The 23,721-nt window shown below is 43.9% G+C and overlaps 1 protein-coding gene across 6 annotated transcripts in view; it reads right to left on the reverse strand.

Annotated features, from left to right (window-relative positions):
- MAST4 (microtubule associated serine/threonine kinase family member 4) overlaps positions 1–23,721 on the reverse strand; it is a 924,748-nt gene that overhangs the window by 145,105 nt on the left and 755,922 nt on the right. For all 6 annotated transcript variants that reach the window (XM_033929923.1, XM_033929917.1, XM_033929952.1 and 3 more), the window contains one exon: positions 2,358–2,512. In XM_033929923.1, coding sequence (XP_033785814.1) covers positions 2,358–2,512 — 155 coding nt within the window. The remainder of the gene's footprint in view (positions 1–2,357; positions 2,513–23,721) is intronic.

Raw genomic sequence — 23,721 nt, forward strand, 5'->3', positions numbered from 1 at the left:
CCCTGGGAGATTTGCATTACCAGAGGTAGAAAATGAACTTTATGTTACAATGCTATTAGCTCACATACTATCCCTTTAGGTGGTTCAAAGAAACTACTGTATTACATAATTACAGAACAGAATGGTTTGTAACATATTATATACAGAAGAAGGCCCTTATGATAATTCATGTTTGATATGTTTTACCTTTTGTAATTTTGTTGGGGGGGAGGGGAGAGGAAGGGAAGGATCTTTGTTAAATTTTCAATATTCATGAAATATGAAGCTAAGGGAAAAAATTGTTGTACAGTGTTCCCCCGGTCATTTGCGGTTGGTGGTTCGCAGTCCCAGTCATTCACGGTATTGTCCGACCGCCGACCAGAAGAGGACAGCTGGAGAGGCATGAGAGAGCAGCCGGAGCACCGGCGAGTGAAGGAAATCACACGCTGGATGCTCCGACCGCCTCTTCCTGCACTAAGTTGGGCCTTATCCAATCAGGGGCTGCTTTGACACACAGCTTCTGATTGGTAAGGCCCGACTTAGTGCAGGAAGAGGCGGTCGGAGCATCCAGCAAGTGATTTCCTGCACTCGCCGGCACTCCGGCTGCTCTCTCCTACCTCTCCCGCTGCCCTCTTCAGTCTTCCCCCTGAAAAACCGTATTCGCAGTTTTTCAAGATTCGCGGGGGTTCCTGGAATGGAACCCCCGTGAATTTCGGGGGAGTACTGTATAACAAAAGGGACTATACCATTATATAGCCCCCACGAAAGATTAAAGAAGTAATTTCATAATAATAAACACCAGTGTAAAACTTCTCAAAAAGCACCTATTTTATACAGTCAATAAAGTTGCTTATGTGCCTTTACAAAATATGCTCTCAGAACTATTCCCAACAGCACACAAATTCCCAGAGACAAATATATGCTTGCACCACAGAACCTTTAACGGTGTGCAAATACTTTACGTGTATATGCATATTTTTCAAACATCCATCAACATTCCACCACCAGTTCTGCCCAAAATACATGCTCAGGAACACCTACAGTGGTTTGGTCAGTGCACATAACCATATATGCATATTCAGCTGCTTTTTAAAAGTAAAAGAATGCTGGGTAGCATCCACATTGGGCTCCATTGGATCATGTCACTCAATATGTGAGAAACAATCTGCCTCTTTTACAAAGCCGCACTAGCGGCTGCCACACGGCAACAGCCCCGAGCCCTTTAAAACTCTATGGGCTTCGGGGCCGTTAGCACAGGGCAGCCACGAGCGCCGCTTTGTAAAAGAGGCCGAATGTCTTGCTTGTCCTTGGAGAAAAGTGCCTTACCAGATGTTTATTGACAATTTTCAGCTGAATTTTGTAACAAATACTATGTAAATTCTTATAAGATTATTTTGTGCAAAGTAATTCTGGCACATTTTGGACAGCTAGCAGAACATTTGCATGTTTAAATAGCAGGTTTACAGAGTAAATTGTAGAACCTGTATATGTATGCTACACGCACAATTTACGGAAAACATGTTGTGGGCATGGTTTGTATGGGTTAAATGGGAATTACATGTCTACTTCACAAAATCTATGCATCAGCATTTACAGCTGCTCTGAGTCATGCATAGTGTCAGCTATATACTCATTTGGACCTGGGACTAGGACAGAAGAGTGATGGGGGAGGGAGAGCTGTATTTTCTTCTTTGTTATTAAAAAGTACCTCAAAGATACTAGAATGCTATAACTTTGCTCCTTAATTGGCTCATCTTCTATGTCCACTTTTGTAAAATCCACACTTACACATTCAAAGCTCCAAATTTTTTTACATAATGGCAGTTTTGCTTGTAAATACATGGGGTTTTTCCTATGCTGGATAGATATTTTCAAAAGGCTCTGAATTTAGTGAGCTCGTTGCAGAAAACCACTTCAAATCATGATGTCCCAGCTGGACTTCTTTTTCCTATTCAGACAACCAATAAATCAGGCTTTATATCTCTTTTCTACTATGTTTGATGATGCTGTACAAGCATCGAGTCAAAATAGAGCTAAAGATGCAATTAATAGTTGTGACCGATTTTAAACAATTAGCTTAATTAGTCATAATTAACTACTTGACAATTGCAAGTAGCCAAAAGTATTTTGGAAGTATTCCCAAATTACAATGTTAATGATGGTATTGATTAGTGGTAAAGATAAAACATGATGTTTCATGCTGGAATAATATCTTGGCTCTGCTATGGATGGAGAAATGGAAACTACTTTTCCGGGGTTAATAAAAAGAAAGCCACATTTGGCCTAGCAGTTCATCTAAAGATGTCAAGCTTCTTAGAACAGCGAAATGTTATTCAGGCTTAATTATTGCTTTCGAAACAGTGGCAGCTCACACACACCTGAGACTCCTGGATCGAGGGCGCATTGGAGTGGTTCTGCATCTGTCATCGCTGGCAATGCTCTCAGTACAGAAATGTTTCGACAGAAAATGCAATTCATCTGCCGTTGGTTGGTATGGTAGCTGGTGTAACTTCTCTTGGGAGGAGGAGGAGGACTGTAAACGATACAGCAGAACACCAAAGTTATCAAGATAAGTAATACAAATAGGGAGATATTTAAACAAGCAAATACACACATGGATAATCACAGTGCAAAAAAAAAAAAAAGAGCTGAACCACCTCAAAAATGCAATTATTCTGAGTATTTTTCTGCATGACTGCTATGTAGATTGTTCCAGGAACTTTCTCCTATAGGAAAACCAGGGCCATATAGAAATGGCAAGAGGGTGAACAGACACATTTCTATAGCGCTACCAGACTGTACACTGTACAGAGTCACAAAGAAGACAGTTCCTGCTTGAAAGAGCTTACAATCTAAACAGATAAGACAATCAGGATGTCATGGATATAGTTATTCTTCCATTTTATACTTCACCCAATACCAACAAGCGCAATAAGAAACCAAATTCTTATCAGCATGAAGTGTACATCGTACACAGAGTATAATTAATTTGTAGCTTTTGTATTTATTACTTAATATATGCTGTTCAGCAATTGCAATTATATTGGGCATATACATGCTTTAGATATTACAGATTATACTACACATACATATAATAAGGCTGGCGGTCAAGATGATTAAGTACAGTATATGTACAACACATGACACTCTAATTCTTGATGGGTCTTGTACAATAAATTTAAGCATCGCTTGCTGTCTTTAGCGTGTCCTTATGTGCAAGCTAAAATTAGAAAGGTATGCAAAAAGGGCTGACTTTGCAGGTTAAAGGTGTTTGGAAAGACAATAAGAGATTGCTAAAATTTTCATACCCACATTTTCAAATGGGAGTGTCATTCAAATAAAAAGCAAGTGACTGGTTAAAAAAAAAAAAAAAAAAAAGCACACTATGCTCATCCTCCATTCTATCTAGCGAGCACTCTCTCATACTGGTGTTAACTTACTCTCATAAGCCTACTATTTATGAATGGATGACTTTTTCTCCATTTTATTTCCATTCACAAATACAGAGGAACTGGAAGCAGCCTGGTCAGGGCAAAACATGGATTTATGTCGGCAATACCCAACACATCTTTAAAGATAATTGTGGAATACTTTAGTCACAATAGAGAGTAAACAACGCTTAAACAGTTAAAAATACTTAAAATATGGACTGATGGAGAAGTGAGGTTTAAGCATTACATTATGCTGAACCGTATACCCTATATACCTCTGACGGTCCAAAATCTCAAAAAAGCTTTTGGTGGAGTGACATATGCACAGTTTTTCTGCTGTGAATCCTTTGATGCTGCATACTTTAGAAGAGGTTTGATAAGTTGGTGCGTTCTTTGCTAATTTACGTAGAATACAAGCACTTACATATGTGAGTAAACACGTACACAAGGGGGGGGGTGTACATGGGAAGAATATGGGTGTGGCTCCCAGTTATGCAAATAACGGATAGAATGCTATAAAATATGCACATCCCTGCCACATTTAGGGCTCCTTTTATTAAGCCGCGCTAGCGGTTTAACGCACGTAATACGGCACGCTAAACCGCCAGCCGCGCTAGCCGCTAACACCTCCCTTGAGCAGGCAGTAATTGTTAGGCCAGCGCGGGGATTAACGCGTGATGAAACATTGCGCGCATTAACCTCGCTAGCGCGGCTTGATAAAAGGAGCCCTTAGACTCTCATAGTTAAGCCAGATGTATGTCTGGTGTACCTGCAGGTTCGTCAATGTTAAGTGTGACAATTTCAGGTTCCATAAGTATTCTATAAAATAAACTAGGAGCTCAGGTGCTATGATAGAATAGGCTCATTTATTTATTTATTCAGTTTTCCATATTGTTCTCCCAGGGGATTTCAGAATGGTTCATGAATGTATTCCTAAGAACATAACAGCAGCCTTACTGGGTCAGACCAATGGTCCATCTAGCCCAAGTACCCCGTCTTCACAGAAGCCACTCCAAGTTACAAGTACCTGGCAAAAACCCAAATAGTAGCAGCATTCCATGCCACCAATCCAGGGCAAGCAGTGGCTTCTCCCAGTCTATCTCAACAGCAGTTCATGGACTTTTCTTCCAGGAACTTGTCCAAACCTTTTTTAAAACCAGCTACATTAACTGCTCTTACCACATCCTCTGGCAACGCATTCCAGAGCTTAACTATTCTCTGAGTGAAAAAATATTTCCTCCTATTGGCTTAAAAAGTATCACTCTGTAACTTACTTGAGTGTCCCCTAGTCTTTGTAAATCTTGATGCAGTAAAAAAGTGACCCACTCGTACCTCTGTTCTACACCACTCAGGATTTTGTAGACTTCAATCATATCTCACCTAAGCTGTCTTTTTTCCAAGCTGAAAAGCCCTAACCTTTTTAGTCTTTCCTCATACGAGAGGAGTTCTATCCTATTTATCATCTTGGTTGCTCTTCTTTGAACCTTTTCTAGTGCCGCTATATCTTTTTTGAGATAAGGAAACAAACAGATAAGGATTCAGGTGCTCAAGCATTTTCCCTATCTATCCCAGTGAGTTCACAATCGATCTAATGTACCTGGGGCAATGGAGGGATTAAGTGACTTGTCCAAGGTTACAAAGGGCAGCATGGGTTTGAACACACAACTCTAAACCAAAAAAGCCAATGTAAGGGGAGGTTGTAACAAATCTACATAGAAAAAAACCTGCCCCATATCTCCTCTGTGTGTTTAGAGTTGTGTAACACCCCCTTCAGGGCAGCTCTGGGTTTGGGACACGACTGTCTCTGTCAGTTCCTCACTCGGTTGGCACTTGGTGCCTCAACCTGGGGAAAAGAAGGGTTAGCGGGTGGGTTCACCCTCTTCTTCTCCCCTTGTACAAGGTTGCTTAATAAATTGGACATTTTATTTACACTATGTACACAAGCCTAGTCATGAACAACTTTACGCGGTTCAGTTATCTATAATAACATGCTAAGCGCACATGCGCACTCTCACCGCTTGTTCCCTGAGATCTGATCTGTCGGGATGTGCCGGCAAGAGTGCGCATGCGCGCTTACTACGTCACCGCAGGCGGTGGAGGGAACAAATGCGGAGTCCTACCGTCGCCTTCCCGAGCCTGCTACTTACTGTTACGAAGTGTCCCGGGCCCATAGCGCGGTGGAAACAAGAGCGGACCGAAACTGGAGGCGGAAAAGACAGCGGACTTCCCCCTCCCCTCAGAGCAGGCCGCACCGCGCCGCCCTTTCACAACGCCAGTCACAAGGGTGATGTGAATTGGCTTGCTCGGCGGCAGGTTGGCGTGACAGCGGCATTGGCTGCACCCGCCTAGTGCTGTGGAGCGGCCAAGACCAAGGCGGCCGCCGATTGGCTGGGGTGACGGCGCTCAGAAGCCCCGGCTGGGAGCGCGAGACTGGCAGGTGGGCGGGCACTGTGGCTGTCCGGAGCTGGGAGGCGAGGCCGTTATAGTGACGAAGACCCGACGGGGTGCCATGACGGCTCTGGGAGAGGTGTTCATGCGCAGGGAGGAGGAGCCGACCGAGTCATTTGTTTGCCTACGGTGCAGGTTTTGAGTCACGGCGAACGCAGTGTGCTGATATTGACGCGGTGCCTGTCGCCGGGAAGCAGAAGCGGCCGCATGACGAGGAGCTGGCCCGGGCGGCGCAAGGTCCATGCCTGAACCCGGCTCTGTCTAGCTCCGCCCAACCCCAGACTCTCCGCCATCCCGTGCGCCCCGGCCTCCTCTTCCTCCCGCAGATTTGAAAAAAATACAGAAATACTGAAACAGGCTAAGCACAGAGAGAGAAAGAAATAAATACAGCCACACACACACATATTCTAGCACCCATTAGAGACAGAAAGAAAGAAAGACAGACAGGCAGAGAGACAGAAAGAAATACAGAAAGAAAGAAAGGGGGCAGGGAGAGATACAGAAAGAAAGACAGACAGACAGGGGGAAGGGAGAGCGACAGAAAGCAAAAAAGACAGACAGGGGGCCAGGGAAAGAAACAGAAAGACAGACAGAAAGAAAGAAAGGGGGCAGGGAGAGAGACGGAAAGAAAGAAAGAAAAAGTTAGAAAGAAATGCCTAAGTCTACACATCTTTCTAGCACCCGTTAATGTAACGTGCTAAAAAACTAGTATATAATATATATTGTATACATATATGTACACACCCTAATCACTACCTATGCAGTTCGCCAGTGGCCTAGGCTTCTGATTCAGCTCGAGCACAAGGTCGGTATAACTGTGTGCTAAACAGAGGCACCCAGTTATAAAATTGGCCCCTTAGAAGTTAGAGCAGCAGACTGAGAAACCCTCCAATATTCCTGGTGACTTTGAGCAGTCACTTCAGCATCTCAGACTTTATTTACTAATGCATGTTATTAAGGCACATTAACATGATTTAATACATTAAAGAACATGAGGCTCATTATTCTCAATGAGGCCTGTTTAGTATGTGCATAATACATGCTAGTAATTGAGGACTTTAGACTGTAAATCCTCTGGGGATTGAAAAATGCAGAGCCTATGGTACCTGCATTAAATTTGTCCTGAACTATCAACAAAAAGGCTTGAGATAAATCCAAAAAAGTAATGTTAAACATGCTTTTGAGATGGCTCAACTAACTGGAAACAAAGGGCATGAAAAATTAAGGTCACGACGAGTGACGACACTGTACATCTGTACCTACAGGCACCTGGGGATGAATACATTTGATTACCCTTTTATTTGTACAAACAAAATACAGAAAATATATACTTTATAAGGGAAATCATGAAAATTGTCTACTGTCAGACTATAAATATGTCTTCTCAAAAAAAAAAATAATTGTTACACATACCAGAGAGTCTAGAAGCAATGATTCACACTAATATGGAAGAAGACAGGGTCCGAGGATTCTAAGGATCACTGTGGTCTGCTGGGATTGCACAGGCTAGCAAGCTCTCTTATTATTTAAATATCTGACCATAAGCATCTTTTCTGTGTGGAATCTAGCTCGACTTCCTAGCTAGTCATAAAAGTAGGAGGACATTTTTTCAGGGATGCAAGAGACAAGCTTGCCACAAATATTTTCCCTACCCCTTTTCCACTGAAAGTACAGTTTCATAGGCTATTAGTAAGACAGGAGAGGGAAAAAATAAGGCAAAGGAGGTAGTGACAGAGAAGACATATTTAAATCCATCATAAATACCATATTTTTCGCTCCATAAAACACACTTTTTCCATACATCCAAAAAGGGGGTGCATCTTATGGAGTGAATACACCTCCGCCCCCCCCCTCGGCGTTCTACTGCTGCTCGTCCCCCGTCCCCCCGCCGCTGAGTCAGCCACTTTGCCATGTCGGCAGCGGCGTCGGGTGTGTACGTTGGGTGCACTGAGGTCCAGGAGTGCAGGAACCTCATTTTGGTCGGAGGAGCCAGCTGTTTGGACTTCAGTCAAGAGATCTCGTGGGATTTTCAGGCTCCTGGGATGCTGGCAGTGCTCCAGTTTCTGTGGTGTGGCCTTGATGATCTTGACAGCTCGTTCTTGTGGCAAGTTCAGTGGGGCTGTGTGTGTGTATGGGGAGCTTGGCATGGGTGTGCTAATGGCACTAGTAAGGCATGGCCTGGGAGGTGAGCCTCTGGTTATTTGAGGTAGTGTGGTGTTGGTAGGTTGGGGTTTACCAGGTTTTGGTGAAGGGTTTTTTTGTGCTCCTTATGGCGCCTGCTAAAAAGTCTAGTTCCAGGGAAGGGAGGGGTGGTGGAGCTTGGAGGGGTCGTTCTGCAGTGGTGGCAGTGCCTGTTGGCGGTCCAGGGAGGAGAAATCGGCACGGCAGGGAGGAAGGCAGGCAGGCTTCGGTGTGGGAGGGGGGGAGGGAGGAAGAACAAAGGCTGGCAGGCAGTGAAGGGGAAGGGGCAAGAACTCGGGACACAAGAAGGAGGGAGAGAGGGATGGAATAGAAAGACAATTGTTGGGCCTGAGGAAGTAAGAAAGAAAAAGAAAGAAAAGAAAGAAAGAACGAATTATCTAGTGCTATCAGAAATCATCAGACAACAAAGGTAGGATTTCAATTTAGTGAGCAAAGTCTGCCTCCTGCAGTATATTTGTCTATTTTTCTAGGGGGCTGGGTTCAGAGGCACAATTTGGTTCAGAATATTTTTTTCTTGGTTTTTCCTCCTCTAAATCTAGGGTGCGTCTTATGGTCAGGTGTGTCTTATGGCACGAAAAATATGGTAAATTTGTCTTTCTTTACACAACAAATTAATTTCTGACACAGCATAGTCAGATGAAAATAAAGAAGCTCTGAGCCAGGGGCAGGCACACACAGTTCAAGAAGAGTCTAGAAAAGTTCCAGTCAGATTAGGCAGACAACTACTGCCTGCACAAGCTGATTTCCTTTTTAGATTATCCCAGGTGCTGCCAGTAACCAGGCTTTAGGTAGGGAAATCCAAGCAGAATTAGGCAGGAAGATGAAAACCAAAGTACAATGGAAATAGAAGGCTAAACTTGAATAGTGAAATGGCACTTGATGCAGAATTTCAAAATACAAGGTGTGGGAAGAAACAAATTCTATCAATCTGTAACTAGGCTCCTGGAATTATCTGTGTGACCAGATGACCACCACCCAGCAGTAATTATAGCTCATAGAGCTGGGAGGACTTACAGCTAATCCTAAAGGCCCACCAGAGGCCACTACTAGCTAATAGGATCTCACAGTATCCCTTCTGTTTGGGGGGGGGGGGGTGGAACTCCTGGAGGAACCTTAGACTTTCCTACAAGGAACTGCCTTAGAAGATGGGATGCATAGACTGTATGCGTATCAACCTAGATCTCTCCTTAGGGCCATAATATTTCCATTGAAATTCACTGAAGTTTCCTTCAGTGGGACACACTGGAATCCATTATATCTTCCACTTCACATTCAAGCTGATTTGAGGCATCTGGTTTCTGCCAAAAAGGGTCTGGAGTAGCTGGTTTTAATTTAAAAACAAACTATGAAGCAGAAGGCACAAGGTTACAAGTTTGATCCTTTCTGTAACCTAGGGCCCAACTTTGCATCGGGAAGTTTCAGACATAGATTTATCATAGACAACCAGATTTTACTGCTCATTTTATACTGGCGTTATCACTGTTGTAAACTGAAAGATACGGTAGACACCATGGATTCTAGATCTGCAGGCAGCTTCTGAGAAGCCTGATCATATTTGATCTGCTCCTATAATCCATTCCAGAAGGCTGCTAAATGCTTCATTGTTCCAGTACATCAGTAGTATACTAGCCAAGCATATAGGCCCCATTCTTAATCAGCACAGCTTGGGTCATCAAAGATATGCTTACAAGCTGAGCTGAAATCAAAAATCCCAAAGTGGATAGGGCCTATGGATTATGCTGTCATTAACACTATTATTATGCTCAATGACCACTGCAGCCATTCCAAGGCTGGGGCTGAGATGACGTCTACGCTTCAAAGTTTCTATGAACATGTGCTTTAATTTGAGTGCCGATTAATTTCTGCACAATTTGGAGCAGCAGCAGGAGGACTGTGATATAAAGACATTGCAGTATGTACACAACAGCATTATCCCTGAGGGCAGCCAGATTTCTCCCATCTCTCTCTTCAATGTTCCCAACCATGTCCTCTCACGTTGAATATCAGAACTGCCATATTGGTCCATCTTGCCCAGTATCCTGCATTCAATGGTGGCCAATCCATGCTATAAGTATCTGCTTATCCTTGGGAGTAAGTCCACATTTTTTTTTAAGCCCAGCTACACTAACTGCTTTTACTATATCCTCTGGCAAAGAATGCCAAAGTTTAACTATGTGTTGAGTGAAAAATATTTTCTTGAAGTAAATACACTACTTGGTAATCTCATGGCATGTCCCCTTGTCTTTGCAGTTTTAAAAAAGTAAACAATCAATTTGCATTTACTTATACATTTATTTATTTGGATTTAGTAACTGTATTTTCATGAAGAGATTCGCCCAAAGTGGTTTACAATACAGTGAATAGTAATCAGGTACTCAAGTATTTTTCCCTATTTGTCTCAGCAGGCTCAAAATCTAACTGTGGTAGATTGGAGTATTAAGTGACTTGCCCAGAGTCGAACTTACAACTTCAGGATGCTGAGGCAGCAGCTCTAACCACTAGACTATCCCTCCACTTTTATAATTTCTCACCTCAGTTTCTCGTCTCCAAATCTAAAGAGCCTCAATCGCCCCAGTCTTTCCTCTTATAAGTATTGCTCTAACCCCCTCTGCTCTTTGCAGTTTCTTTCTGCTTTCTGAAAACTCACTGCACTCCTCACCTGGGGGAAGGGTTGGCTGGGGGGGGAGTGAATGTGTAGAGTGTCTTTTGGCTATGCCCTTGACAGAGGGGTTGAGGTATGTGGGGGCCAGCATGTTTGACTGTGTTTTTTCTTGTACAAAAAAGAAAAATGGTGTGTGCAGAGTAGCGTTCCTAGTATAGTAATGTATTAGCTGCTTGGATCCTTTCTAGCTGCCTTTGTTATGTATTGCATTGCTTGTTTCACCCGGTTGTATTGGACTTTCTGTATGTGTTCTTTTTATAACTTTCAATAAACACAATTAAAAAAAAAAAGAACTCCAAATGTTTCCTTCTCTACTGGCATGTGGCTACCAGGCTTAGCTAGGCTTAACTGTATACCTTTTGGAAGTCAGCAGGAGGAAGGTGAAATTTGTTCTTACCTACTAATTTCCTTTCCTTGCTGCTGGACCAGTTCAGATGAGTGGGTATATATCTAGCAGCAATGAACTTCCATCCCTGAGCCATCTCCCGCATTCACTATTAGGGATCCACAGCCTGCATTTATTGTAGAGCCACAGCAAACAGCCAACCTTGTGGAGCAAGAGCCAGCATCCAACATCAGAGAATTGTAGAACTACACCAAGCAGAGCTCCCAGAGGAGATGGAAATTGGAAATACAGAAAGTTTAAGCCAAGACCTGAGGCAAGTCAGGAACAGTCAATGGATGTGGAAATGGAAACAGACACAAGCACTACAGAACCCAAGGACATGGAAGTCAGTTGAAGGTGAAAAGGCAAGTGTTTTTGGATGAATTTGTGCTGAGTAAGTTGCCTGAATCTACCAGGGACTGAGAGAGTCTAAAGCACTGACTGAAGCCAGCTTAAAGGAACAGCTATCCATTTGTTTTGGAGCTATTTTTTGTTTTGTGCTTGATTACCAACTGCTAAAGAGTTGTGGGAGAGTCTGTTGTCATTAGGGTGGGTCTGTGGGTTTATTTTTCTCTGAATACTATCACACAGACTCGACAACTCTCCAGCAGCACCCTGAGCACTGGCTTATAACCTAACAGAAGGAAGGCTATAATAGGCTGTTTGGTATTTTGTAAGGAAAAAAAACTCTGACAAGCATGTTAATGACACTGTAAAGGACTAAGCTTACGGAACTGGGAGGACTCTATTGGGTTGAACTCCTGGATGTTTTTTCCTGACTATGTTGGTCAAGAGCAGTACACTCAAGGGCACTGTCCTAAAAGTGGTGTGCACAGCATATTCATTTTTTTCTTTCTCTGTTTTTGTGTTTTGATTGGGGAAAAGACTGTAAGCATTTATTGTGCTATGAGTGGTGCCGACACTGAGAATGTTGGAACATCCTGACCACCTGTTGGATGTTTGCACCAGCTTAAAATAAAAGCCATCTTACTTTAAGACTTTCATTGATTTTCATTTGGGAACTTTTTTTTTGTTTTGATTGCTGACCACCAATAGCTTCTTCAGTTAGGAAGTGCTTATATAATTAGTATGACTGGCTGCCCCCTAAACTCTGATTAAGGGATGGTTGGTGGCATAAGTGGTGTCATTTCATGGAATTTGACTGCCTTCTTCTGGTGGTAATAAGAAATATACCTAGCAAAAGAAAAGGTGGTTTGTTTGTTTTTTTGTTTTATTTTGGTGGTGATGGTGGGGGTTTGCTGTATTTGATTGACTCCTATCTCCATTGTTGCTTTGGATACACCAAAGTATTTGCGGATATTACTCTGAGCTAAGACTGTTGAACCAAGGACCAGAAATAGAATATAAGTGGGAGCACAGTTCGGACCCGAAAAGGACCCCAGAGAGTCACGTATAGCAAGTTTCAAGTTCAAGTTTCAAGTTTATTTATTCATTTGATGAATCGCCTATTAAAATTTCTAGGCGATGTACAAAAATCCATGTAGAAAGTAATACAAAGAAACTATCAATTAACAATATAATTACATAAAATACAGACATGAGGGGGTAGGGAAGGATTAAAGTTTACAATCTTAAATTTGGTAGAAAAAGGTAAAAACAAAAGGTAAGGGGCTAAAATCCAAAGCACAGCAGAGCAGAGCAGTTGCTGAGACTAGATCAGAGAGGAGCCTGTTTGTTAGACAGAGGTCAAACACTGGTGTGTGCTGTACCTGAAAAATGCCTAGACTCGCCAGTATATTGGGTAAGAGTACCTGACGGAGACTGGTGTGGATAATGGGAAGGCTATGAGCTGGTTGGGAGCAATTACAGGGAGTAATGGGGCCCAATTTTTAGGTCATCATGGACTTCCAGCAGATGATGGCCATGCTGGCCAATGAGCGCCAGAAGCAGTCAGAAGACCTGAAGGCTATCTTACGCAGAAACCAGGACCTCTGGCATGCTAACCAGGAGGTTACACGGCGGCAGCATCAGGAGCTGATACAGATGATGGGATAACAGACTCAGACTATAGCCCAGTGGATGCAGCAACCAGTGGCAGCACCTTCAGCTGGTGATCCTTCAGATATACCTGAACTCTGATTAAGGGATGGTTGGTGACAGCCTGGAGACAATTTTCTGCTCCCATTTTAGTCTAAGTTGAGTTCCCTTCAGTGACCAGTGTGATCAAGTTATTTAGCTAATACTCTTATATCTGTAAAAAAGAATAGTTTGGCCATGATACTAGGGATATTTTTACCATGCTAAATCTTTTTGCATCTGTTAAGTGGCTTCTTCTTATTCTTCTTATTATTATGAGCTATTGCTAAAATTTTCTTATGCGAGATTTACTGCATAAGCCCTATATCTTTTTGAATTTATTGAAATAGTTTGAGACATTTTAATGATTTCCCCTGTCTTTCCTTTTGGTGTCTAAGGAGTGTTTCTTGAATTGCCTTGTTGACAGTTTCTGATTAGTTACTAATTTTTTTTGACTGACAGAATATCAGTCTTCCAAGGAACAAGACATATCAAGGACCCACTACCCTTGAAGTTAATGTACAAATGCAAACTTCCTGTCACTCTTACTGGCTGCTGTATTCCTCTTAAGAGATGCATCCACATGGCTCTTAATATTCCCTTTGGAGACATAAGCCATTTCTTTCTGTTACAGCTCTATAACATAATGAGATTTTGTTAACACTGATCAAACTCTTTTCTTCTTTGACTTCCACTTGATCTTTACAAAGTTAACAAAAATTAAAGCTTGCTACACATTTTCTATTTGATTCCCCTCTGTGTCTTGTTTGATCTTAACCATTTTATTCCAGGACTGTTTTCTGAATTTCAGTGTCAGAGTTATAAGAAAACAAAACGGGATATTTATATTACAAATACAGAAAACTTTTTTATTTTCTTTGAGTATGCACTTCTATACAACTTTCTAATAGTGCCTGTAGAAAAGAACATATTTTCTCATATTTTTGCCACTAATTAAAGAAGTCACTCTTTTACCCAAAATTATATACTATGAAGAATGAACTAATCATGCCTGATCATCAATTACTATACAGTAACTATTTACAGTGAAATAACTGGTTGACCAGATTACAAACAAGGTTAACTTAAATATGCAAGAAATTGGAACAAATATGTTAGAGATTGGAGGAAAACATTCTGCATGAGAAGGCAATATTAAGCTTTCTTTAGTTTCTTCTTTCTCAAAAAAATTAAATAATGGATGTTTAAGATGATTTTACAAAACCATTTTATGTGTTGAGGGTGAAAGAAGGTTCAGGCTATGCGATTTGGAATGGGTAGAACATCAGTTTTGAGGCCTCTGCTACATGGGAAACGCCAGACTTCTAAGACATGCTCTTGGCAGGGTATTTCACACAAGATATAAAACTGTAATCTCTACTTCAATTTCATTGTCATCGATATGCGCAAGAAGAAAAATGCATGGCAACAGGATAGGACAGTGGTTTACAGCTCCCTACAGGTGCAGGGGCATTGGCTGCACTGTTATTTTTTTATTTCTGGATGAATATGTGCAGTCACAAGATTTGCGTTAACATCTGGACCTGGAAAGGCCCAGTTGTCCCTTAATTCCTAACCCTCTTCACTTTACCTTAAACCTACCTATAACAATTAACACACAATAACCACAAAACTCTATTTTAGTAAAACCGAGGTGCAGCTTAGAGAGTTGCGTGGGGACAGAAATCCCACCCATCCCCGCCAGGATCCTCTCCGTCCCCGCCAGAATCCTCTCTGTCCCCACCCATCCCCGCAAGAAATTACCTCCATCCCCGCCTTTCCCCATAAAAAGCAGCAATTACTTCTGACAGGATCATGAATTCCAGTTTCTTTTGTGTTTGCGCTGCTGTTTTCCTTGTGGAATCTCTTTGGTGAAACCCTTTTTTTGTTTTCTGTTCAGGTAATTAACTTATAAACCCCCTCTTTTACTAAGGCTGACGTGTCCATTATATTATATGGACGAACCCTGCTTCCAAAGCCTTCCATCCCCGTGGGAGTCCCGTTGACTAGAGGGGGGTCCCCATGGGAGTCCCGTGGGCCAGAGGAGTGTCCCCGTGGGTTAGGGGGGATTCCCGCGGGACCCCCACAGGACCCGCGGGATTCCCATGATCCCCGTTCCCATGCAGACCTCTAGTGCAGCTCTGTTTATTGAACAAATTAACAGTTAATATTGAACAAATTAAACAGTTAATTAAAACAAAATCAAGCTACCAGAAAGATACCCAAGCAGCTTTTTTCCCGTGACCCCGCCTCAGCCCCAGCAAGGATCTGGGGGTGGCAGGGACCTCCTTGCCCCCTTCGAATAGGTCCCCAGCCCGCCAGGGGATACCCATTCGAACAGCTGCCTACCATCCACTCATCTCACGATGAGCCTCAATTGGTAGCTCAATACCCACCGCCGCAAGCTCAGGGCTCTAGGAACCAACTCCATAACTATGAGGGAGGGAGAGTGGGGAAGAAGCCACAAGGACCTGAAAAACCTCGGTCCCAAAGCAGCCATTGCAGCCTAAAGTCCTGCCCCTTCTTCACCCGCTGCAACCTATTCCCAATGTCCCACGAAGCAGGAGACAAACTGGCCAATCGCGCTGCACCTTCCCCGAAACTCCCGCCCCTAAACCCTCCGGGCGCCAATCCCGATGGGCCAACACACAGGCCTTCCAGCCCCATGTTATCTGTGCCCATTGAGTCGAGCTCTCGGGCTGACTTTTCCTCTCCAGTTGGGTAGTCAAGCCTTTTATTCATGTGTTTCCATCAGGTAAAAATTAGGGAAGAGCTCTGTCCAGAACAACAAAGTTTTGCTCACGCTGTTTATACCAGCAGCTCCTCGGAGGATGCAGGGAAGGTGAGGAAAATGCTCAGTACAGTGGAGATGAGCTCTGATGGTAGAGCATTAGTCGGAAGGACTTTGCTGACTACTTCTGTGACTGTCTCCCTGGTGGTATAACCAGGTACAGAAATATAACAGGGGGAGGGAAAAGCTGGAAGAAAATGGTTCTGCAAGTCCTACAGCAGGACTTCAGCCTGGAAGGTGCTTTCAACCAGTGTTCCCGCTAAGGTGCGTTGGCCTGCGCGCGCGCACAAAATATTACATCGCAGCGCAAAGTTTCTCTTCACAGCGCACACACGCGTCGCAAAGGTAAGGGGAGGTAAGGTAAGGGGACGCATTGGGGGGATTGCACTTCCCCACAATTGCCATGCTTCGGTTCCTCTTCTTCCTTCCTTCCTCCCCCCCCCCCCCCGCGGGACCCTGCGGCACCATCAACTCTTACTCCCTCTAATGTCGGCCCTGCAGCTCCAGACTTCCTCGCACCTTCTCCCCTCCCCCTTTGGATCGCTATTATTTTAAATGTTATAGCCGCGGAGCTGTATCCATCAGTGGAGATGTCTAACCTCGGCCTGCCCCGGAACTCTTACTGCAACAGTGACTTCCTGTTCCTGCCTAGACGGGCGGCTGCTGCAGTAAGAGTTCCGGGGCAGGCCGAGGTTAGACATCTCCACTGATGGATACAGCTCCGCGGCTATAACATTTAAAATAATAGCGATCCGAAGGGGGAGGGGAGAAGGTGCGAGGAAGTCTGGAGCTGCAGGGCCGACATTAGAGGGAGTAAGAGTTGATGGTGCCGCAGGGTCCCGCGGGGGGGGGGGGGAGGAAGGAAGGAAGAAGAGGAACCGAAGCATGGCAATTGTGGGGAAGTGCAGAGCTGCAGGGAAGAGTGTTGCGGTACCCAGCTGGAGGGAGAAGGAAGATGAGGGAGGGAATTAAAGGAGATGCCAGGGCTTGGAGCATAGGAGGAAGGTATGCCAGTCTAAGGGAAAAGGAAGGGGGAGATGTGAGAGCATGGAGGGGGAACGAAAGATGGAAGAAAAGGAAAGGAGAGAGATGCCAGAGAATCAGGGAAGGGGAGATACCAGACTATGAGGAGAGGTGTGGGAGAGGGAAGGCGAGGAGAGAGATGCCAGACCAATGGGGTGAAAGGAGAGATGGAAGGGGGAGGCATACAGTTTCTGGAAGGGGCATAGAAGGAGAGAAGATGCCATATAGGGGAAGAGAGACGGCAGACAGTGAATGGAAGGAAGAGAGTTACAAGAAGATGAGGAAAGGAGAAACCACAGAAGACAAAGGTAGAAAAAAATTTCTATTTATTTATTGCTTTAGGAGACATGTGTCACTGTTTCTGTGAAGCATTGTATGCAGAGTCCAGCTTCTTGCTGGTTCAATTTAACCTTTGTCTATGTATTTTTATTTTATCCCCCCTTTTACAAAACTGTGAAGCGTTTTTAGCGGTAGCAGCTCTGATGATCAGAATTTTATGAGCATCAGAGCTGTTACCTCCGTAGCTAAAATCCACACTACAGTTTTGTAAAAGAGGGAGGGGTTAGTTTGTGATTACATATTCCTTACTAGGCGAAGGTGTTTTCTGTGTTCTGTGTGTTCGAAAGACATGGTTTTCTGTTAGGATTGACGGTGTAGGATTGATCTGTGCTGGTCTGGCTTGTTTAGTTTTACAATGGGTGTATTGATGTACTGCTCACTGCAATATGTAAGATGCTGCCTTTTCCTAGGTACTCATGTGTGACGTGTGGTTTGTTACTAAAAATCATGTTTTTCTTACAGATGGGGGGGGGTGCCAAAAAATGATGGGCCCCGGATGTTACATATGCTAGGTACGCCACTGTATGTAAAGATACCAGAAAGCTGGCGTAGCAAAAACTTCTAAGTTTTGAGTATTTAACCCTCCCACAATCTCACGGGCACTCGTTTCAAGTTTATTGAGATTTTGATTTAAACGCAATATCAAATATTTTCAATGCATATAACAAAAATAAATTTGGGGAAATAAATAAAACCATTTGAACCAGTGTTCCCACTAAGCTGCGCTGGCGTGCGCTGGCGCACAAAATATTACATCGCAGCGCACACGTTTCTCGTCACAGCGCACGATCGGAAGAGGCGTACGGCAGATGGCAGGGCGGCGAGAGGAGAATCGGGCGAGTTGGCTCATAACTTGCTGGCGCCCGATATTTTTGGCTCACGGTGAAAAAAGTTTGCTCACAACACCCGCCCGCTTAGAGGGAACACTGCTTTCAACATGAGGACTAGATTTCTGCAATGTGGAGAGTTTAGATTCTACACAGAAGATGCAACCCCTGGTGAGATCTGCACAAATAACCTTGGGCTTGATTTGGACAGCTTTAGCTTCCCTTTAGCAGATTTGTTCATTATTTATTAATTCATCTGCTCAGAATTTTCAAGCTCATGAGTTGCTTCTCAGATCTAGAAAATGGAAGAACTTACTCACAGGTCTAATCAGGTAATAGCTGTACAGACAGCTTTAATAAAGGTTAAATTGGTAGTGCATGGAGAATCTGGACAATTAGTCTAGATCCTTGAATGTTAAAACTCCTGAACTTTCCACAGGAGTTAACATCTTAAGCTAGGGATCTTTACTTAACACTTTTGTGGGAAGTTCTAAACATATCCACATTTAACTCATCCTCCTTTAGTTGTTTTAAGGTATTTTATCAACAAGAAAGAGCAGGTAAAGTAGAATTCAATCAGAACATTTGGCAGGAAATCTGTGAGATAGGTTGGACATGAGGAGAAACTGGAGCTCTGGGGAAGAAGATCCCATGACAGCAATATTACTAGTATCTTTTGTTTATGTTCAAGATAAGGATTCTGTTATGTAATTTTGTCAGATGTCAGAAGGCTATGTTCACAAAAGAGAGGATTTAAATTTGTCCTGATGTGTTTAGAAAACTCAGGAGAGAAGGAAACAGTTCTTGGCAATGTATCAGGAGGCATCCATGCTTGGTGTCATATTTGTGTTTATAAGATTCCTGAAAGTGTACTACTAGGATGTGAACATATGTATTTTCATAGGGCTTCTTCATTCTTGATTACAATTTTTTCTTCAGGGGAAATATGATAGATATCTATAAAATACTGAGTAGATATGAATCGCTTATTTACTCTTTCCAAAAACAGTTGGACTAGGGGGCTTCCAATGAAGCTATTAAATAACAAATTTAAAGCAAACCAGAGAAAATATTTCTTCATTGCTGGAGAATGTGGTAAAAACAGGTGGAGGGGAATAATCGCAAGTTGTCCAAAGTAAAAAACAGCTTAAGACACATTTTCGAAAAATACATCCAACTTTTTTTCATTTTGAAAATCGTCTAATTATACGTCGTGCTGAACTGATCGTCCAAGCCGCTAAATCGTCCATCTTTATACCACATTTTCGTCCAACTTTTAGTCCAAGTCCAAAATGCCTAGAACAAGCCCTATTGGACATGGGAGGGGTCTGCAAAGTGATGGACTGCACACCCAGACATGGCACCTAAATAGTGGGGTACCTTACAGGGCACTGCTGTGAACTTCACAAAAAGGGTGCCATGTCTTCTCCCTTATAGGTTACGGTGAGCCCCCCAAACCACCTCCAGAATCCCCTAGACCAGTGGTCTCAAACTCAAACCCTTTGCAGGGCCACATTTTGGATTTGTAGGTACTTGGAGGGCCTCAGAAAAAAATAGTTAATGTCATTAAAGAAATGTCAATTTTGCAGGAGGTAAAACTCTTTATAGTTTATAAATCTTTCTTTTTGGCTAAGTCTTAATAATAATATTCTAATTTATAGCTAAAGAAACATATGATCAAAAAACTATTTTATTTTTACTTTTGTGATTATGATAATCATGCCGAGGGCCTTAAAATAGTACCTGGCGGGCCGCATGTGGCCCCCGGGCTGCAAGTTTGAGACCACTGCCCTAGACCCACTTATCTACCACCCCAATAGCCCTTATGGCTGCAGGAGCCACTTATATGCCAGTACAAAAGGGTTTTGGGGGTGTATAGGGGAATTTAAATAACAATGCAGTGATTACAGGGGCTTATGGGCATGGGTCCTCCTCTCCATGAGTCCCTAACCCACCCCCAAGACGACTTAAGCTGCCTCTGTGCTGGACGACTAGGCTTTCCTATGCCAGGCGGCCAGGTGATGATGGTGTGGAGGCTGAATTTTAAAGGTGGGATTAATATTTTTATGGGGGCGTGGGGGTCAGTGATCACTGGGGTAGTGTGGGGGGGGTCTGTTTTATGTGTTTGCAGTGCTTATCTGGTGAGTTTAGGTGGGCTGTATAACTTTGGTTATACATGCTGTACGACTAAGTCTAAGCCCGCCCATGTCCCGCCTAACTCCCGCCCTCGACACTTCTCCCAAAACGCCCCATTTAGCTTTGGTCATTCAGCAGCACTACGAAGGCCTAAGTCGTTTAGAAATACGTCCAAAACCCGTTTTTAGTATCAGCACTTGGACGTTTTTGAGAAATGTTCGTCCCAAGGACGGTTTTTGGACGTATTTCCCTTTCGATTATGAGCCCCTTAGCTTAACAAGATTTTTAAAAGGTTTCGATAATTTCCTAAAACAAAAGTCCATAAGCCATTATTAAGATGTAGCAGGAGTAAAACAGATTTTATGCTGCTTATACATATGTTACTATACGCAGCATAAAATCTGTTTTACCCCATGGGATCTTGCCAGGTACTTGTGACCTTGATTGGGTACCACTGGAAACATAATATAGTAAAACCTTGGATTGCGAGTACCATATATTCTTGGATGTAAGTTGATCCGAATATAAGTCAAGACCCCCATTCCTTCCCCAAAGGAGGAAAAATGGTTGACGCGAATGTAAGTCAGGCGGCTTAAAATTCAAGTGCCCTGTCCTGTCAGGCTCTGCAGCCAGCCCCCTCCCCCCTTCCAGATAGAGAGATTAAAAACTGACAAATCTCCAGGCCCAGACGGAATCCACCCTTGAAAGAACTAAAAGAGGAAATAGCGGAACTACTACAGCAAGTTTGTAATATATCCCTGAAAACAGGCGTGATCCCAGAGGATTGGAAGATAGCCAATGTTACGCCCATCTTTAAAAAAGGATCAAGAGGTGACTCGGGTAGGAAGCAAAGGGTAGGAGTGAAGGGCCACTACTCGGACTAGAGGAGGGTTACTAGTGGTGTTCCGAAGGGGTCGGTACTTGGACCGTTGCTGTTCAATGTATTTATAAATGATCTAGAAACAGGGACACAGTGCGAAGTAATAAAATTCGCAGACAACACCAAGCTATTTAGTGTGGCTAGGACTAAAGAGGACTGCGAAGATCTACAAAGGGACCTGAACAAACTAGGAGAGTTGGCAACGAGATGGCAGATGAAGTTCAATGTAGAGAAATGTAAAGTCTTGCCTGTAGGAAACAGAAACCCGAAGTACAACTATACGATGGGAGGGCTGTTATTGGGTGACAGTACCCAAGAAAGGGACTTGGGGGATAATAGTGGACAAGACAATGAAGCCGTCGGCACAGTGGGCAGCTGCCGCTAAGAAGGTGAATAGAATGCTAGGTATTATCAAGAAAGGTATTACAACCAGAACGAAAGAAGTTATCCTGCCATTGTATCGGGCGATGATGCGCCCGCACCTGGAACACTATGTCCAAAATTGGTCGCTGAGAGGGTTCAGAAGAGAGCGACACGTTTGATAAAAGGTATGGAAAACCTATCATACGCTGAAAGATTGGAGAAACTGGGGCTCTTTTCCCTGGAGAAGCAGAGACTTAGAGGGGACATGATAGAAACTTACAAGGCATAGAGAGAGTAGAGAGGGACAGATTCTTCAAACTTTCAAAAACTAAAGAACGAGAGGCCATTCGGAAAAATTAAGAGGAGACAGATTCAAAATAGAGAATGACACGGTGGCGGTTTATCCGCGGCTACTGCGTTTAGCCGCGGGTAACCCGCCAAAAACGGGGAATGAAAATTAGCAGCCTCTGCGGGGACGGGGACAAGGCCATCACCGCCCCGTGGAGCGGTGAATGGTCTTGTCACCGCAGTGAGGCATAAAGGATCGTGCGGTCCCCGCAGCCCCCACCCGCACGCCGGCTCGATCGTTTAACCAGCTTCCTCTCTCCACCTAACCTTAGTTTGCCGGCTTTCTTTTTCGGCGACCGGAACGCTTTCAAAAGAGCCGTGCACGCGTGGCTGCTCAGTATTCAATGTTCTGCTTTGACCCAACCGGAAACAGGAAGTTGCAGCAGAGCAGAAGATTGAACTTTGAGCAGCCGCGCATGCGCGGCTCTTTGAAAGCGTGCCGGTCGCCGAAAAAGAAAACCAGCAAACTAAGGAGAGCTGGAGAGCAGTAGCATACCAAGGGGGGGGGGGGGCGGGAGGGGCGAAAAAGGTAATGGTGCCAGGCCTTGGAGCACCGAGGCAGACCGTTTCTCCCCCTCCCAGCCGAACCCCCGCTGACCCTCCTATCTCTCCCCCCCCAAGTGAACCTTTCCGACCCTCCCAGCAAAAGCAGCAAACCTCCCTCCAGTAGCATCGGCTTTCTCCTCCCTCTGCCGCATCACTGATGATGTCATCAGTGACGCGGCAGAGGGAGGAGAAAGCCGCGAAGGAGGTTTGCTGCTCTCGCTGGGAGGATCGGAAAGGTTCACGGGGGGAGATAGGAGGGTCAGTGGGGGTTCGGCTGGGAGGGGGGAGAAACGGTCTGCCTCGGTGCTCCATTACCTTCTTCGGGCAGCAGCAGCATTTACAATTCGCTGCTGTTGCCGGCTTCAGGCCTTGTTCTCTGCCGGGTCCTGCCTACTTCCTGTTTTCATGAAGACAGGATCCGACAGAGAGGAAGGCCTGAAGCGGGCAAAAGCAGTGAATTGTAAATGCGGCTGCTGCCCGATGAAGTTCAGGACATCAGGACATCGGGGAAGGAGCAGGGAGAAATTGGCTGCTGGCTTGGGGGTGAGGGTAGGGAAAGAATCGTGGAAGTGGAGAAATTGGCACGATGGCTTTGTGGGGGCTAGGGGGAGAGAGAAAGAAAGGAAAAAATAAAGAGGGGTCAGGGGGAGAGAGAAAGAAAGAAGGGGGGGCAGGAGAAGAAAGAAGAAGAACCAGAAGAAGGACCAGAGACTCATGAAATCACCAGACAAAAAGGTAGGAAAAATGATTTTATTTTCAACTTAGTGATCAAAATGTGTCCGTTTTGAGAATTTATATCTGCTGTCTATATTTTGCACTATGGCCCCCTTTTACTAAAACGCAATAGCGGTTTTTAGCGCAGGGAGCCTATGAGCGTCGAGAGCAGCGTGTGGCATTCAGCGCAGCTCCCTGCGCTAAAAACCGCTATCGCAGTTTAGTAAAAAGGGAGGGGGAATATTTGTCTATTTTTGTATAGTTGTTACTGAGGTGACATTGCATAAAGTCATCTGCCTTGACCTGTTTGAAAACCCGCGGAATATAAATGATAATTAACATTTTCTCTGTGTACAGCGTGCTTTGTGTTTTTAAATTTTTATTGTTGGTAGATCATTTTGACTTGGCCACAAAGGTAAGGGAAAGTGAGGGAGGGGGGGGAGCTGATGAAAGACATCTAGTAATCCTTGCAGGCTTGACTGTGCAGGGAATTATTTTTGTAAAATCATGTTTTGTTATGTGACTGGCATTATCTAGACTTTAATTTCTATGAATGAATAGAATGAAAATGATATAAAATTACTTGCTTGCGGTGACGGCGTGTTCCGGC

The sequence above is a fragment of the Geotrypetes seraphini genome, chromosome 1 (genome assembly GCF_902459505.1).
Source record: "Geotrypetes seraphini chromosome 1, aGeoSer1.1, whole genome shotgun sequence".
NCBI classification, from domain to species: domain Eukaryota; kingdom Metazoa; phylum Chordata; class Amphibia; order Gymnophiona; family Dermophiidae; genus Geotrypetes; species Geotrypetes seraphini.